At 38.5% G+C, this 18961-nt stretch overlaps 2 protein-coding genes across 16 annotated transcripts in view; one reads left to right on the plus strand and one right to left on the minus strand.

The window, feature by feature from the left end:
- SLC38A9 (solute carrier family 38 member 9) overlaps window positions 1–18961 on the minus strand; it is an 89195-nt gene that overhangs the window by 45618 nt on the left and 24616 nt on the right. For all 13 annotated transcript variants that reach the window (XR_008525269.2, XR_008525268.2, XM_024247490.3 and 10 more), the window contains one exon: window positions 530–662. Coding sequence is in view for 11 of the 13 variants with exons in the window: in XM_024247490.3 (XP_024103258.1) it covers window positions 530–662 (133 nt within the window). In the remaining 2 variants the exon portion in view is untranslated. The remainder of the gene's footprint in view (window positions 1–529; window positions 663–18961) is intronic.
- The window catches only part of DDX4 (DEAD-box helicase 4), a 133519-nt gene continuing 122210 nt past the window's right edge, over window positions 7653–18961 (plus strand). For 2 of the 3 annotated variants that reach the window (XM_054555564.2, XM_054555563.2), the window contains exons 1-2: window positions 7653–7736; window positions 17292–17423. The gene's annotated coding sequence lies outside the window, so the exon portion shown is untranslated. Of the gene's footprint in view, window positions 7737–13794; window positions 13882–17291; window positions 17424–18961 lie in introns of all 3 variants that reach the window. The other variant, XM_054555565.2, reaches the window with a different exon arrangement.

An 18961-nucleotide genomic window follows, 5' to 3' on the forward strand; every position in this document is an offset into this window, starting at 1 on the left:
GTAGAGACAGGGTTTCACCACCTTCTCCAGGCTGGTCTTGAACCCCTGGGCTCAAGTGATCCTCTTGCCTTGGCCTCCCAAAATGCTGAGATTACAGGCGTGAGTCACTGTGCTCGGCCAGTTTCCCATTCTTACAGAAAATTTCTAAAAAAAAATTTCCTTTATAGCTTCAAAGTTAAAATTGTCCACACTAAGCAGAACATGTTATTATTTGCATTAGTCAATGGCCTAACCTGCCATTTCAAAAGTAATTTATCCTCCTCAGAGATTTGGGGAATGGGGATCAGGAGAATTTAATCCAAAAAAATCTCCAGGTTGTTGTCAACATAGAAAGATTGTTTCAAATTTAGATAAGAATGAACTGGCCTGAGATGTAGGATGTATGTTAATTACTATCTTTGACTTTGCATGATGCTGTCCTTGAAATACAGTCAGAAAGAAGTTCAATCACCGGGAGGTGCCCTGGCTTATATTGTTCACTGTTCATTTCAACTGAATTTTAGACTATTAGTAATGTTTTGTCTCTTACCAGTGCCTTGTCTGCAGGAGTGGTGAGCCGGCTGTAGTAATGAATTCTCTTGTTCATGGCGGAGGCATGGTCACTAACCCTCTGAATGACATGATTCACATTCACGATGTTTGTGGGCTCTATATAGAAAGGCCTACAAAGGGAATATACACTTGACAAAAAGTGTTCAGCCAAAAATTCTGGAAGTCAGCCTTTGAAGAAAATAACTTCTTGTCCTCCATTAGTAATGGGATGCACAAAGGCAAGGCATTGACTTCTCACTTTTGGTGCAAACAGAAAATGTCACAAAAGAAGTATTATCCTGTCCACAGAATAAAGCTTTTGTCTCATAACACTTTTACTTTAAGCACACTTTTTTGTAATCTTCAGGAATTTAGCCACAGAGAAGACAAAACAGAAAGAACTTAAAACAGTTATTTAAAAGAAATATAGCAGCTATCAATTTCCAACAATGAAACTTAAGACAGCTTTGAATAGTCTCTCAAAAAAGCTTTTGGCACTAAATCAGAGAAATTATGGACTAAAATGTCCCTCTCCTGAAGAGTCTCTACTCCTTCCTTATGGGCCAAAGTTATTTCCTATGATAAACAGAATTCTTATTCCTTGGTTCATGTATTAAGGATTAGTGACCTCAACTATCAGATCCCTTATGAGACTTATCCAACTCAGTATAAAATGGAACATCAGGACAATGGAGATATTTTGCCTCATTCTACTTTTTGCAGATTTTAGTAACACACCCTTTTATTTATATATATGCTTCCTTTCCATGACTGCATCCTAATCAACTGCAGATTATGGTGTTCAATCATCCTTTTCAGTCATCAACCTCTTCAGTTCCTTTCTGAAACTCCCTCATTTTCTTCTGAAGTTTCCAGTAATATACTATCCAAAATGAAAAGACCAGGCAGAGTTTTATGAAAAGACTGTATCCCTCTGCTGATTCTTAGACTCCTTGAAGTCATAAGTGACACTATGCCCCAAATTGCACATAATTTGCCATTTTAGGCACAGATCCAAAGAAAGAAGAAAAAAAATCCAGATTTATCATTGGTTCCACATAACTCCTCTATACTTATGGTTCTGAAAGAAACTTAAAATGTAGTAACATATGGTAATCATTTCTGGAGATACTGTTAATCTAATCTTTTTTTCTTTTTTTTTTTTTTGAGACAGAGTCTCACTCTGTCGCCCAGGCTGGAGTGCAGTGGCGCAATCTCGGCTCACTGCAACCTCCACCTCCTGGGTTCAAGCAATTTTCTGGCCTCAGCCTCCAGAGTAGCTGGGACTACAGGTGTGCACCACCGTGCCTGACTAATTTTTGTATTTTTAGTAGAGATAGGATTTCACCATGTTGGCCAGGCTGGTCTCCAACTCCTGACCTCAGGTGATCCGCCTGCCTTGGCCTCCCAAAGTGTTGGGATTACAGGCATGAGCCACCGCACCCAGCCGTTAATCTAATCTTGTGGGAAGTACTTGAAAAACCAAGTAACTGAACATTTAATTTCTGCTATTTTTCTTATTAATTTTGTGATATTTGAGAAATGGTAGCAGAGGTGTTAAACTTAGTTTTATCTCTCTAGCTAGCATACAGAATCTTTGAATCTTTTATTATTTGTTCTCTACCGCAAAACCTAAATATGCTGGGTACTATATAGGTCAACTCAATGAATATGTAAATAGAGCACTTAGAGCAAATATGTGGATATAGGGATCAATATGACATATTATATATACTAGTGCTGTGGTTTGAATATGTCCCCCAAAGTTTATGTGTTGGAAGAAAATCTCCAACGCAACAGTCCCAACAGTGGAACCTTTAAGAGGTGATTAGGTCATGAGGGCTCTGAGTTCACAAACAGATTAATGACATTATCTTGGGAGCAGGTTAATATCATAGGAGTGGGTTCCTGGTAAAAGAATGAGTTCAGTTCCCTTCCTTCCCCCTACTCTCTCTCACGTACTCTTTGGCCCTTCTACGATGTGGTGATAAGCAAGAAGTCCCTCCCTACATGTGGGCCCTTTGACCTTGGACTTCCCAGTATCCAGACCTATAAGAAATAAATCTCTGTTCTTTTAAAATTACCCAGTCTCAGGTATTCTGTCACAGCAGAATAAAAGGAACTAAAACACTAAGCATATTATTGTTAAGTGAATTAAGTGGTGCCAATATATTTCAAAGGGATATAATAAAAATGAATGGATCAGAAGCTGAAAAAGCAATCCCTACTTGTAAATTTGGTAGTCTGCTATAAATACCAATTATCCCAAAGCATTATGATGTCCAATATAATTTGCATCTCCACTATGACACTCAGTGATACTAAAAAGCAACATAAAAATATTTATATCTGGCAGACGGTTTAATTATACCTGGGGTCACACTCTATAGTGCATTCTCTTTTTGCTTTGCAAAAATGATGCCCTACAAAATTCAAGAAAGAATGATAGCTTTAATACCAACATAAGGCAAAGATTGAAGCTAGTCATGGATTACCAAAAGAGGCTGATAAATATCATACTGATAGAAAGAAATGTAGATGTTCTACTGCTAGCCTTTTACTTTAAAAATTCAGTGGTATTGGTTCCAACCACTAAGTTGGTTTGAGGCCTGCTTGCTGAAAAGCAATCAGGAAGTGCTAAATTTCTTGGCTCCTGGTTTCTTACAGAAGTGTTAACTGTACCAGTTTAGTTGGCTTGACTACTCTGAGGGGAGAATGACTCTGAAAGTTTTTCTTTTCCAACAGTTTTCATCGAGATGCTGAGTGCCTGTTCAAACAAATATTTTGGAATCTTTTCAAAACAGATTCTCTTCAAAAAATATACAACTCAGCATATTTAACTGAATTATTAGAAACATATGCTTAAAGCTTCATTTGAGAAGAAAAAATATAAACTATATTTTTAAATTGAACTTTAGTTGGATCTGAAAACACTTTTAAAATTAAACAATACTATACAGAGAACAATATTCAGAATAAGACTTTTGAAACTTGGGCTTTCTTTTTTTGAACATAGTTTCACATTACTGCTCCCTATCAATGTTACTTCTCATTTGAAATGTAGTTCAGCTGTGCCACACTGAAAATAAAGAAGTCATATTTGTCTTACCTTATAAATATTTATAATCATGCCACAGAAAAAAATGCTTTTAATATTAAGCAAAATTTACAAAATATTTTAAAATGTGAGTCAAACCTCATATTTTCATTTAATACATGTATAAACAGAGAAACCTTATTTCTACCTAACACCTTTTCTAGGTTCCACTCCTTAAATTCCTTAAAAATTTTTGGCTTATACATCTGTCTCCACCCTCCTACTGACCAGTTATGCTTCTCTGAAATTTAATAACAATGCCATCACTCTTAAGAAGGTCTGTACCCCAAATGAGGTACAAAACCAGGTACAACTGAATTCAGTATTTAGGGATATACAGACAATAAAACTATTATAAAGCATAGGGAAATTATTATACAAAGTCAAGATAGTGATCATCCCTAGGGAGGATGGAGGATGTGTTTGGTGAAGGACACATGGAGAACTTTTAGGTTACTGCTGTGTTTTGACCTTATGTTGCTTGGATGGGTGTTGGCTTTATTATTCTTTCTTTCTTTTTTTTTGAGACAGGATTTTACTCTATTGCCTAGGCCAGAGTGCAGTGGCATGAACATGGCTTACTGCAGCCTCAACCATCTGGGCTCAAGCAACTTTCCTGCCTCAGCCTCAGCCTCCCAAGTATCTGGGACCACAGGCGCACACCACCATGCCCGGCTAATTAAAAAAAATTTTTTTATAGAGACAGGGTCTCACCATATTGCCCAGGCTGGTCTCAAACTTCTGGCACAAGCAATTCTCCTGTCTTGGCCTGCCAAAGTGTTGGGATTACAGGCAAGAGTCACCGTACTGGCCTATAAATATTTCTTAAATTGTACATATACAATGCACTTCTTTGTACATGTGATATATCAAAGATAAGCCTTTAAAAATAGATTTTAAGTGGACACATCCTTTCAAAATTTAGTAGAGAGATTGAGAGAGACTCAAAAATCTTTTGTATCATACAGAAATTTATTGGTTATGTTGTGGCAAACTTAAACAAGCTACCTATTTTTCTTCTACAACAATCAACTGCTCCGAATTTGATGACTTTTTCTACGATGACACATAGCTGTCAATAGCATGCCACATAGGTACACAGCATATATTAAAAACAACCCCCTCCCACATACTTAATTTATCTCCCTTCAAGATAAAGATGGTATTTTAATTGTCTGAGAAAGTAGTTGCTTTAAAAAAAAACATGTTACACGAAGAACATTCTGATAATAAACGTTTAGAAATGTTTCCATTGTTAGATGGTTTTATTGCTGAACATGTCTGTCACCAATAAAAACTCCTATCTGCAATTTCATACACATGGATTCAAAATTTTCCAAGATTTAAAAACTTCCAAATGAAGAATTTAAATGGTCTTTGAACCTGTCATTAAACATGACAGAAAAATCAAAGTAATAATTATAATTCTAAAGCAAACTGCACTACCAGTATCTTGGTATTTACTCCATGTAATGCAAGTATTAATACTAATATTTTAATTGAAAAGTGTGCAGAAGTATAACAATGTTTAGAAATCAGTGAAATTAAATACTCAACATATTTCAAATGTAGAAATTTACAAACATTATAAAGTATCAAATAAAACATTAATAAATAAAAACATAAACATTAAAAAATAAAAACATAAACATTAAACAGTTATGATTCTAACATAAAGTATTCAACATGACTGTATGCAATGCTTCTTTACCCTTTGTAAACTTCCACCCAGGGTGTCTTTCAAAATGACACCTCTCAAGTAATCAGTCTAGAAGACTTCAGGATCTTCCTAAAGTGTTTAGTACTCCTCCAGTGGAACTTTCAGACCAGCTAGGCAGCTCCTCCACTCTGTCCAGAAGCTACTGAATTGTAGGTATTTTTTTGTATGTTTGTTTTGAAACAGGGTCCCATTGTTTCGCCCAGGCTGGAGTACAGTGGTGCGCTGATAGCTCGTAGCAGCAACAAGAGGCTCAAGTGATCCTCTTGCCTCAGCCTCCCAAGAAGCTGGGACTCCAGGTGTGCACCACCGTGCCCAGCTAATTAAAAAAAAATTTTTTTTTTTTGGTAGAGATGGGGCTCTTCATATGTTGCCCAGGCTGATCTCAACTGATCCTCCTGCCTCTGCCTCCCAAAATGCTGGAATTACAGGTGTGAGCCAACATGCCTGGCCAAGAATTGTTCTATCAATTCTTCTCCTCCCCCCAACAGAGAGACTTGCCACCTTCTGAGGGGTCCCTCTAAATCAATACTTTTTTTTCCCTTTATTGTGTGTGTGTGTGTGTGTGTGTGTGTAGTGTGTAGTGTGTTGGGACAGAGAGTAGTGGCTGGAACAACTGGGTGGGAAAGTAGAGCTAGGAGGGTGTCAGAAATGAAGGGGAAGACAGAAGAGTAGAAGAGAGGAGAGCTTAGGGGACAAGCTAGAGAGAAAAACTCAGACTAGACAGAAAACCACAAAAGGTGAACAAGGTTACTGGTTTTTTTTTTTTTTTTTTTTGAGACAGTCTTGCTCTGTCTTGCCCAGGATGGAGAGCAGTGGCACAATCTCAGCTCACTGCAGCCTCCACCTCCCGAGTTCAAGCAATTCTCCTGTCTCAGCCTCCCGAGTAGCTGGGACTATAGGCATGTGCCACCACACCCAGCTAATTTTGTATTTTTAGTAGAGACAAGGTTTCACTATGTTGGCCAGGCTGATCTCGAGCTCCTGACCTCAGGTGTGCCACCCGCCTTGGTCTCCCAAAGTGCTGGGATTACAGGCATGAGCCACTGTGCCCAGCCAATTACTGGTTGTTTCTAAATTAACAGCATTAAATCAATGAAAACACTATTATTTTGAGCTTAAAAAATAGCATGGAATACTAAATATACAAACTAGTACTGCAATCACTAAATGTAAGAATTGAATGATATTATGGAGGATGAAAATTCATCATGCAAATTTCAACAAAAAACATCACATGTAATTGTTGGATGAGACTGAAATGAACTTTGTTTTTTTTTTTTTTGAGACAGGGTCTTGCTCTGTCACCCAGGTTGGAGTGCAGTGGCGGTATGATCATTGGCTCACTATTACCTTGAACTCCTGGGTTCAAGTAATCCTCCTGCCTCAGCCTCCCAAGTAGCTGGAACTCCAAGTAGCTGGGACTACAGGCATGTGCCACCATGCCTGATTAATTTTTTTTATTTTTTGTAGAGATGAGGTCTTGCTATATTGCCCAGGTTGGTCTTAACTCCTGGCCTCAAGTAATTATCCTACCTTGGCCTCCCAAAATGTTGAGATTACAGGCATGAGCCACTGTGCCTGGCCTGGAATAAACTTCGAATCAGTGTAAATTACTGTGTGAGAAACTATTAAACAATAAAGACTATTACAATGTTAAAGTGAAAACAAAAATTGACTATACTGCCAATAAATCAAATTTAAAGTTAATTTTATCAAGATTGATTATGTCTTTCTAATAATTAAAAATTTCTATTATGTTTCATAGAGTATATAATATGTAAGTATAGAAGTATATGTACATAATTTGCAAATGAATATGTACATGCACACACACATAAGCAATCTCATTTTTTTAAGAATTTTTTTTTTTTAACCACGTGGCATGGTGAAAAAGCTTTTGAAGAAAGTAAATGCTAATAAACACTTGGTTGAAGATTATGAGTTCTCTGTTTTAGAATTCCAAACTGTTACTTAGTTGAAAAAAAACAACTTCATCAACAACATATAGACAAAGAACTTGACCTGAAAATTAATTCTCAGGCCCATATATTTTATTACAGATTCTGCTGAGAATAAATTTCAAAATTATTTTCAATGCAATTTATGTTCTTAAATTTTGGTTTTAAAAAAATCCATTAATTTTTAAAAATTCTACTATGCTGAAAATCTCTTATTTTTATGTCTACAAAATGATCAGTAAAAGAAATGCAAGTTTTGAGTTTTTTTTTTTTTTTTTTTTTTTTAATAGCAGCACTGGAATGAGGCTTAAAGAATTATATAAACAACAGAGGGGGGAGGAGCCAAGATGGCCGAATAGGAACAGCTCCGGTCTACAGCTCCCAGCGCGAGCGACGCAGAAGACGGGTGATTTCTGCATTTCCATCTGAGGTACCGTGTTCATCTCACTAGGGAGTGCCAGACAGTGGGCGCAGGTCAGTGGGTGAGTGCACCGTGCGCCAGCCTAAGCAGGGGCGAGGCATTGCCTCACTCGGGAAGCGCAAGGGGTCAGGGAGTTCCCTTTCCAGGGGTGACAGACGGCACCTGGAAAGTCGGGCCACTCCCACCCGAATACTATGTTTTTCCGACGGGCTTAGGAAACGGTGCCCCAGGAGAGTATAGCCCGCACCTGGCTCAGAGGGTCCTACGCCCACGGAGTCTCGCTGATTGCTAGCACAGCAGTCAGAGACCAAACAGCAAGTCGGCAGCGAGGCTGGGGGAGGGGCGACCGCCATTGCCCAGGCTCGCTTAGGTAAACAAAGCAGCCTGGAAGCTTGAACTGGGTGGAGCCCACCACAGCTCAAGGAGGCCTGCCTGCCTCTGTAGGCTCCACCTCTGGGGGCAGGGCACAGACAAACAAAAAGACAGCAGTAACCTCTGCAGACTTAAATGTCCCTGTCTGACAGCTTTGAGGAGAGCAGTGGTTCTCCCAGCACGCAGCTGGAGATCTGAGAACGGGCTGACTGCCTCCTCAAGTGGGTCCCTGACCCCTGACCCCCGAGCAGCCTAACTGGGAGGCACCCCCCAGCAGGGGCAGACTGACACCTCACACGGCCGGCCAGGTACTCCAACAGACCTGCAGCTGAGGGTCCTGTCTGTTAGAAGGAAAACTAACAGAAAGGACATCCACACCAAAAACCCATCTGTACATCACCATCATCAAAGACCAAAAGTAGATAAAACCACAAAGATGGGGAAAAAACAGAGCAGAAAAACTGGAAACTCTAAAATGCAGAGCACCTCTCCTCCTCCAAAGGAACGCAGTTCCTCACCAGCAACGGAACAAAGCTGGACGGAGAATGACTTTGACGAGCTGAGAGAAGAAGGCTTCAGACGATCAAATTACTCCGAGCTACGGGAGGATATTCAAACCAAAGGCAAAGAAGTTGAAAACTTTGAAAAAAATTTAGAAGAATGTATAACTAGAATAACCAATACAGAGAAGTGCTTAAAGGAGCTGATGGAGCTGAAAACCAAGGCTCGAGAACTACGTGAAGAATGCAGAAGCCTCAGGAGCCGATGCGATCAAATGGAAGAAAGGGTATCAGCCCTGGAAGATGAAATGAATGAAATGAAGCGAGAAGGGAAGTTTAAAGAAAAAAGAATAAAAAGAAATGAGCAAAGCCTCCAAGAAATGTGGGACTATGTGAAAAGACCAAATCTACGTCTGATTGGTGTACCTGAAAGTGACGGGGAGAATGGAAACAAGTTGGAAAACACTCTGCAGGATATTATCCAGGAGAACTTCCCCAATCTAGCAAGGCAGGCCAACATTCAGATTCAGGAAATACAGAGAACGCCACAGAGATACTCCTCGAGAAGAGCAACTCCAAGACACATAATTGTCAGATTCACCAAAGTTGAAATGAAGGAAAAAATGTTAAGGGCAGCCAGAGAGAAAGGTCGGGTTACCATCAAAGGGAAGCCCATCAGACTAACAGCGGATCTCTCGGCAGAAACCCTACAAGCCAGAAGAGAGTGGGGGCCAATATTCAACATTCTTAAAGAAAAGAATTTTCAACCCAGAATTTCATATCCTGCCAAACTAAGCTTCATAAGTGAAGGAGAAATAAAATACTTTACAGACAAGCAAATGCTAAGAGATTTTGTCACCACCAGGCCTGCCCTAAAAGAGCTCCTGAAGGAAGCGCTAAACATGGAAAGGCACAACCGGTACCAGCCACTGCAAAATCATACCGAATTGTAAAGACCATCGAGACTAGGAAGGGACTGCATCAACTAACGAGCAAAATAACCAGCTAACGTCATAATGACAGGATCAGATTCACACATAACAATATTAACTTTAAATGTAAATGGACTAAATGCTCCAATTAAAAGACACAGACTGGCAAATTGGATAAAGACTCAAGACCCATCAGTGTGCTGTATTCAGGAAACCCATCTCACGTGCAGAGACACACATAGGCTCAAAATAAAAGGATGGAGGAAGATCTACCAAGCAAATGGAAAACAAAAAAAGGCAGGGGTTGCAATCCTAGTCTCTGATAAAACAGACTTTAAACCAACAAAGATCAAAAGAGACAAAGAAGGCCATTACATAATGGTAAAGGGATTAATTCAACAAGAAGAGCTAACTATCCTAAATATATATGCACCCAATACAGGAGCACCCAGATTCATAAAGCAAGTCCTGAGTGACCTACAAAGAGACTTAGACTCCCAAACATTAATAATGGGAGACTTTAACACCCCACTGTCAACATTAGACAGATCAACGAGACAGAAAATCAACAAGGATACCCAGGAATTGAACTCAGCTCTGCACCAAGCAGACCTAATAGACATCTACAGAACTCTCCACCCCAAATCAACAGAATATACATTTTTTTCAGCACCACACCACACCTATTCCAAAATTGACCATATACTTGGAAGTAAAGCTCTCCTCAATAAATGTAAAAGAACAGAAATTATAACAAACTATCTCTCAGATCACAGTGCAATCAAGCTAGAACTCAGGATTAAGAATCTCACTCAAAACCGCTCAACTACGTGGAAACTGAACAACCTGCTCCTGAATGACTACTGGGTACATAACGAAATGAAGGCAGAAATAAAGATGTTCTTTGAAACCAACGAGAACCAAGACACAACATACCAGAATCTCTGGGATGCATTCAAAGCAGTGTGTAGAGGGAAATTTATAGCACTAAATGCCCACAAGAGAAAGCAGGAAAGATCCAAAATTGACACCCTAACATCACAATTAAAAGAACTAGAAAAGCAAGAGCAAACACATTCAAAAGCTAGCAGAAGGCAAGAAATAACTAAAATCAGAGCAGAACTGAAGGAAATAGAGACACAAAAAACCCTTCAAAAAATAAATGAATCCAGGAGCTGGTTTTTTGAGAGGATCAACAAAATTGATAGACCACTAGCAAGATTAATAAAGAAAAAAAGAGAGAAGAATCAAATAGATGCAATAAAAAATGATAAAGGGGATATCACCACTGATCCCACAGAAATACAAACTACCATCAGAGAATATTACAAACACCTCTACGCAAATAAACTAGAAAATCTAGAAGAAATGGATAAATTCCTCAACACATACACCCTCCCAAGACTAAACCAGGAAGAAGTTGAATCTCTGAATAGACCAATAACAGGATCTGAAATTGTGGCAATAATCAATAGCTTACCAACCAAAAAAAGTCCAGGACCAGATGGGTTCACAGCCGAGTTCTACCAGAGGTACAAGGAGGAGCTGGTACCATTCCTTCTGAAACTATTCCAATCAATAGAAAAAGAGGGAATCCTCCCTAACTCGTTTTATGAGGCCAGCATCATCCTGATACCAAAGCCTGGCAGAGACACAACAAAAAAAGAGAATTTTAGACCAATATCCTTGATGAACATTGATGCAAAAATCCTCAATAAAATACTGGCAAACAGAATCCAGCAGCACATCAAAAAGCTTATCCACCATGATCAAGTGGGCTTCATCCCTGGGATGCAAGGCTGGTTCAATATACGCAAATCAATAAATGTAATCCAGCATATAAACAGAACCAAAGTCAAAAACCACATGATTATCTCAATAGATGCAGAAAAGGCCTTTGACAAAATTCAACAACCCTTCATGCTAAAAACTCTCAATAAATTAGGTATTGATGGGACGTATCTCAAAATAATAAGAGCTATTTATGACAAACCCACAGCCAATATCATACTGAATGGGCAAAAACTGGAAGCATTCCCTTTGAAAACTGGCACAAGACAGGGATGCCCTCTCTCACCACTTCTATTCAACATAGTGTTGGAAGTTCTGGCCAGGGCAATTAGGCAAGAGAAGGAAATCAAGGGTATTCAATTAGGAAAAGAGGAAGTCAAATTGTCCCTGTTTGCAGATGACATGATAGTATATCTAGAAAACCCCATTGTCTCAGCCCAAAATCTCCTTGAGCTGATAAGCAACTTCAGCAAAGTCTCAGGATACAAAATCAATGTACAAAAATCACAAGCATTCTTATACATCAATAACAGACAAACAGAGAGCCAAATCATGAGTGAACTCCCATTCACAATTGCTTCAAAGAGAATAAAATACCTAGGAATCCAACTTACAAGGGATGTGAAGGACCTCTTCAAGGAGAACTACAAACCACTGCTCAAGGAAATAAAAGAGGATACAAACAAATGGAAGAACATTCCATGCTCATGGGTAGGAAGAATCAATATCATGAAAATGGCCATCCTTCCCAAGGTAATTTACAGATTCAATGCCATCCCCATCAAGTTACCAATGACTTTCTTCACAGAATTGGAAAAAACTACTTTAAAGTTCATATGGAACCAAAAAAGAGCCCGCATCGCCAAGTCAATCCTAAGCCAAAAGAACAAAGCTGGAGGCATCACGCTACCTGACTTCAAACTATACTACAAGGCTACAGTAACCAAAACAGCATGGTACTGGTACCAAAACAGAGATATAGATCAATGGAACAGAACAGAGCCCTCAGAAATAACGCCACATATCTACAACTATCTGATCTTTGACAAACCTGACAAAAACAAGAAATGGGGAAAGGATTCCCTATTTAATAAATGGTGCTGGGAAAACTGGCTAGCCATATGTAGAAAGCTGAAACTGGATCCCTTCCTTACACCTTATACAAAAATTAATTCAAGATGGATTAAAGACTTAAATGTTAGACCTAAAACCATAAAAACCCTAGAAGAAAACCTAGGCAATACCATTCAGGACATAGGCATGGGCAAGGACTTCATGTCTAAAACTCCAAAAGCAATGGCAACAAAAGCCAAAATTGACAAATGGGATCTAATTAAACTAAAGAGCTTCTGCACAGCAAAGGAAACTACCATCAGAGTGAACAGGCAACCTACAAAATGGGAGAAAATTTTCGCAACCTACTCATCTGACAAAGGGCTAATATCCAGAATCTACAATGAACTCCAACAAATTTACAAGAAAAAAACAAACAACCCCATCAAAAAGTGGGCAAAGGACATGAACAGACACTTCTCAAAAGAAGACATTTATGCAGCCAAAAAACACATGAAAAAATGCTCACCATCACTGGCCATCAGAGAAATGCAAATCAAAACCACAATGAGATACCATCTCACACCAGTTAGAATGGCAATCATTAAAAAGTCAGGAAACAACAGGTGCTGGAGAGGATGTGGAGAAATAGGAACACTTTTACACTGTTGGTGGGACTGTAAACTAGTTCAACCCTTGTGGAAGTCAGTGTGGCGATTCCTCAGGGATCTAGAACTAGAAATTCCATTTGACCCAGCCATCCCATTACTGGGTATATACCCAAAGGACTATAAATCATGCTGCTATAAAGACACATGCACACGTATGTTTATTGCGGCATTATTCACAATAGCAAAGACTTGGAACCAACCCAAATGTCCAACAATGATATACTGGATTAAGAAAATGTGGCACATATACACCATGGAATACTATGCAGCCATAAAAAATGATGAGTTCATGTCCTTTGTAGGGACATGGATGAAATTGGAAATCATCATTCTCAGTAAACTATCGCAAGAACAAAAAACCAAACACCGCATATTCTCACTCATAGGTGAGAATTGAACAATGAGAACACATGGACACAGGAAGGGGAACATCACACTTCGGGGACTGTTGTGGGGTGGGGGGAGGGGGGAGGGATAGCATTGGGAGATATACCTAATGCTAGATGACGAGTTGGTGGGTGCAGCGCACCAGCATGGCACATGTATACATATGTAACTTACCTGCACGTTGCGCACATGTACCATAGAGCCTAAAGTATAATAATAATAATAATAATAATAATAATAAAAAAGAAAAAAATAAAAAAAAAAAAAAGAATATTTGACCTAAAAAAAAAAAAAAAAAAAAAGAATTATATAAACAACAGAAACATTTTAACCAAGTTAAGATGCTACCATTTTTCTCTAGGTTGATGTAAACAGTAACACCACCACCACCACTGCAACCACTCCATTCTATCTACTATGTAGAAAGAGCAGTTCCAAATGGGAAATGGTGAGTGACATTCCACAAAGGAAAATTAGGAATGTGGAAAAAATTCCCAAGTGGGAAAGTTTTCCAAGCAGCTTCTCCTTTTATCCACTTTATTAGAATGTCAAAATAAATCACAAATTGTCTCAATCTACTTAAGTGCAATAAGTTAAGAGTATTATTAACTTAATATTTTGAAATAAAGAGCATGTCTTAATTATAAATAAAGAGTAACTGCAATGCCATGCCAGTTATTACTCTCCTCCTTACACAAACCCACCAGAACAATTTCAGGAAAATTAATAAAATTTCCAGTTTCATAACCCAATTCTCCATGGGGGAAATAAAAGTGGGGAATAAGAAAAATGCCAGGCTAGCATTTTAAGTAAAATTTCCTATCCTTAAAAACTAGAAAGACAATGAAAGACGGTAAAGGTTTCAGTGTATATATATATAGAGAGAGATACATCTTATTTTTAATACTGTACATAGATGTGAGGCAAACAAAACACATCTACTCCTTAAACAGATCACCAAAGAAAAATAGACTCTTTCTTGTTCCTTTCCCATATCTTAATGCTATAGTTTGAGTGTGTTCTTTCCAAAATTCAGGCATTGTCAATGTGATGATATTAAGAGGTGGGGCCTTTAGGAGGTGATTAGGCCGGGAGGGTTCCCCCCTCATTCAGGCCCTTACAAAAGAGGCTTAGCATAGCATTTGGCTAGCTTGTTCTTCAGCTCTTCTGCCATGGATGACACAGCAACAAGGCCCGTGTCAGATCAAATGCCAGTGCCTTGATCTCAGACTTCTCAGCTTCCAGAATTGTGAGAAATAAATTTCTGTTCTTTATAAATTACCCAGTCTCAAGTATTCCTTACAGCAGCACCAAATGGACTAAGGCACTTAAGGAAAGGATTCTATACATCAAGCCTTAGAAATCCTCATCATAGCTCTCAAGAAAGGCAGACAGACAAAGAGAAATTCTGCTTTACCACTGGAAAGACACTATCAACAAATGGTTTACACAAACTGGTCATTCAAAAGATGGTGGCTATATTTTCAATCCAGATGGCAAATATTGTAGTAGCCTGATCAGAATCTATTGCTAGTTGCATTCTGCAGATCAATCCCAGAATAACAGAACAGATAAAGGCAACAGCTCAAAGTGAAACCTGCCCTGCGAACTGGCTCCTATCAACTAATTTTTATCTATAGGAAAGTTTTACAAACTAAATATGAGATATTTTAGGAAAAAAAGAAAAAAGTAGTGCTAGAAAGTATATGCTGAAATAAGAACTTTCACACATTGCTAGTAGAAGTGTAAGTTGGCACAATCTTTCTAGAAAGCAATTTGCAATATGTATTACGAACCTTAATTCTGTTCATACCCTTCATTATAATAGTTACACCTTTGAGACTCTATTAGAAAGAAATCAAAATATGATATAAAAATTATGTAGAAAACTGCTAATCATAGCATTTAAAATAATTAAAAATGTAAACATCTTAATATTAAAATACTCTTAAATTATGTATATTTAAATTTAAGATGATATTTAGAAAGAATTCCTAATATGGAAGAGTACTTGTAAAACAAATTTTTTCTTTTGGCATTTCAGTGAGTCTTAAGGACAATTTTTATCATACAATTTTTTACTACTGTTTGAAAGCCAGTACTTTCCCCTTATCTATCATTCTTAGCTTCAATCTCTACCCCTATGGTTTATGGCAGTTAAAATCTTTGGATGACCTTGCCAAAGGACTGCAGGTTTGCTTCAGGGTTTAGGAGAGGCTGGAGACTGTTTTGCTGTTTTGTTGTCCAAAGAGCCATTTTGATCAGAACATTTTTTATTAGAATTGTGGGGGTAGACTGAAATTAAGGTGAATGAGCCTGACCTTTTTATTAACTTCCTCAGGAACAAGGCAAGAGGTATCCTTATGGGTGTCACAGCAGTACGAAGTACAAGTCCCTATGGTTGCTGACATTAGAGTCCTTCTATGCAGACCAGGGGTCAGTACACTATGGCCTGATAAAACAAATCCAAGCCCATGCCCTGTTTTCATAAATGTCCTGTTTTTGTAAATAAAATTTTTACTGGAACACAGACAGGCCCATGCACTTATGTTTTGTCTATGGCTGCTTCCACTCCACAATGGCAAAGTTGAGTCCATATGCCCACAAAGCCTAAAGTATTTACTAATGTGTCCTTTATAGAAAAAAATTTGCCAACTCCTGTCCTAGACCATCTTAAGGCCCCCTTAAGGACTCAGATCTGGAAAAGAGTCTTCCACTCTCCTCCTTGACGGGCAAAGGAGATGAATGAGGGAGGAGCCTACATGCCCTTAACAGATCCATGCCAGGGAGCATCTGAATACGTTTTTCCTTTAGTAATATTTATAACCAGATGTCCCTAGGTCTCATTCAGCTTAATCCCTTGCAAAATCTACCTCTCACATTTAAAAACAAAAGCCAAACAAAAAAATCCTCGACCTCAGCCAAAACAACTACAATAAATGTTCTTGCACAGAGCAGCACTTGCACAGAAACCTTCCCAAGGCACCTGATCATCAATATTACATATGGCCTCATTCCACTCCTAGTACAACAAGAACCTATAGCATAGTCACTCACAGGAGTATGATCCACAGGATTCTTGGTAGTGCTAGTACAGGATGAGTTCAATTTGTATTTTTCCTAATGAAAAATGAGATCTAAATGTATACATATATAGGCTGGGTGTGGTGGCTCATGCTTGTGATCCCAACATGAGGACTGATTGAGGCCGGGAGTTCAAGACCAGCTTGGGGAACACAGCAAGGCCCTTTCTCTACAAAAAATAGAAAAAGCAGCCAGGCATCCTGACATAAACTTGTAGTCTCAGCCTCCAGGGAGACTGGGGCAAGAGGACTGCTTGAGCCCAGGAGTTCAAAGTTACAAGGTGCTATGATCATGCCACTGCACTAAAGCATGGCATGAGACTATGCCTCAAAAACAGACAAATGAGTGTGTGTTTATACACATAAAATCAAGTATTTATCACCCCTTATTTTTTGCTAGGTATCCATCTCCCCCACTGGAGGGTGGAGCTGTGTTTGAGTAAAGTGTCTGGCAAACAGAAGGAACATAATGAATGTTTGCTGACAAAAGAATAGAAGAAGGAAGGAAGGAAGGCAGAGAAGGAAAAGAGGGAGGGAGGGAAGAAAGATGGCAGGGAGGTGGGGAAGAAGAGAAGAAGAGAGGGAAGGAGGCAGGCGGACAGACAACTAGGGAATAACTTGCAGAAGTAACGATGGCATGTAATATAAATTTAAAATGAAAAAGCAGCACAATAAATTATATATACTATGTGATCTCATCTAAAAACATCATAGAAAAGAAGGCTAGGAGTAAATACAGTAAATATACCAAAAGGTTTTTTGGTTTGTTTTACAGATGAGGTCTCATGATGTTGCCCAGGTTGGAGTGCAGTGGCTATTCACAGGCATGATAGTGCACTGTGGCCTCAAACTCCTCAGCTCAAGGAATCCTCTTGCCTTAGCCTCCTGAGTAGCTGAGACTACCAAGGTAATTTAAACAAAGTTTTAAGAAAATGAGTTTTTCATTTTGTATATACCATTTTTATCCTAAGTTATAGGAATGCCATATTTTCGGAGTAACTTTGTTCTCTTTAGAAATGTAGCACATTGTCTACATTTAAGATAATCAAGAAGTTATTGAAGAAAATGAAATCACCTATCAGAAATAACCACTGTTAACATTTTAGTGCATTTCCTAGACACATATATGTGCACACATGTATGAAATTAGTTTCATTTGCTTTCGAACTTCTCATAAAGTAGAATAATATGATATATATTTTTCTGTCTGGCTTCTTTTGCCAACATTATCTTTGTGACATTCACCCATATTCTGTATGTAGCTATAGTCTGTTCATGTTCATAGCTGTATAACATTCCATTATATAAAAACACAACAATTTACTTATCCATTCCTGTGATGGGTATCTGGGTTTCTTTGGAGCTCTTATAAATCAATTCTAATTTATATTCTCTTACATGTCCCTTTGTGCAATGTGCATACATTTTTACTGATTATAAACGCGGTGTATACTCAATGGTAGCAGACAATTACAAACTCATTTCCAAAATGACTGTACTTATACTTATTCTAGTACTATATGAGCATTCCCACTGTTCCACATTCTAGTCAACATTCATTATTGTCACTGATTTCTTAATTTGGGTACTGTAATTACAGAATTTCTATTTGATTCTTTTTAAAAAAAACATTTTCCACAAATTTATTTTTTTCGTATTTATTTCTAGTCACTGCCAAATTCTCAGTCTTATTTTAATTTCCTTGAACACATTAAAGACAGTTCTTTAAAAGTCTGTTCCTGATAACTCCATTATCTGGATCACCTGTGAGTCTCTTTCTATTGTGTATTGAGTTTCTTAATTTCCATCATCTTGTCCTGGCTTCTCTTACGCTTGGCTAGTTTTTAGCAAGTTCCTGACACGGTATATAAAAAAACTGAAGGAATAACTTTTTTTTTTAATTTTTTAAATTTATTATTATTATACTTTAGGTTTTAGGGTACATGTGCGCAATGTGCAGGTTAGTTACATATGTATACATGTGCCATGCTGGTGCGCTGCACCCACTAACTAGTCATCTAGCATTAGGTATATCTCCCAATGCTATCCCTCCCCACTCCCCCCTGAAGGAATAACTTGAAACCTAAAATATTTTCTTTAGAAAGAGTTTATATTGGCTTTGGGAAATCAATTTGAGACAGGAGCAATCCTAGATCACCTTAATCCAGTTTGGGGGATTGAGATGAGTTAAAGTTGGGCTTCGGTTTCTGAAAGAAGGCCATTCTATTTCAAATTCATTCACATTTCTAGGCTGTAGCCCTTTGGGCTTCCAATCTAAAGTTTACGTGAAGTCTCTCTTAGTGGGCCCTGGATTCCAAATTTTCTTCCTCTAGCTCTACAGGCTGGCAAAGGCTCTGGTTTTTGTTGTTGTTGTTTGTTTGCTTTTCTGAGATGGAGTCTCGCTCTGTCGCCCAGGCTGGAGTGCAGTGGTGCGATCTCAGCTCA

Source organism: Pongo abelii, chromosome 4, assembly GCF_028885655.2.
Source record: "Pongo abelii isolate AG06213 chromosome 4, NHGRI_mPonAbe1-v2.0_pri, whole genome shotgun sequence".
NCBI lineage: Eukaryota > Metazoa > Chordata > Mammalia > Primates > Hominidae > Pongo > Pongo abelii.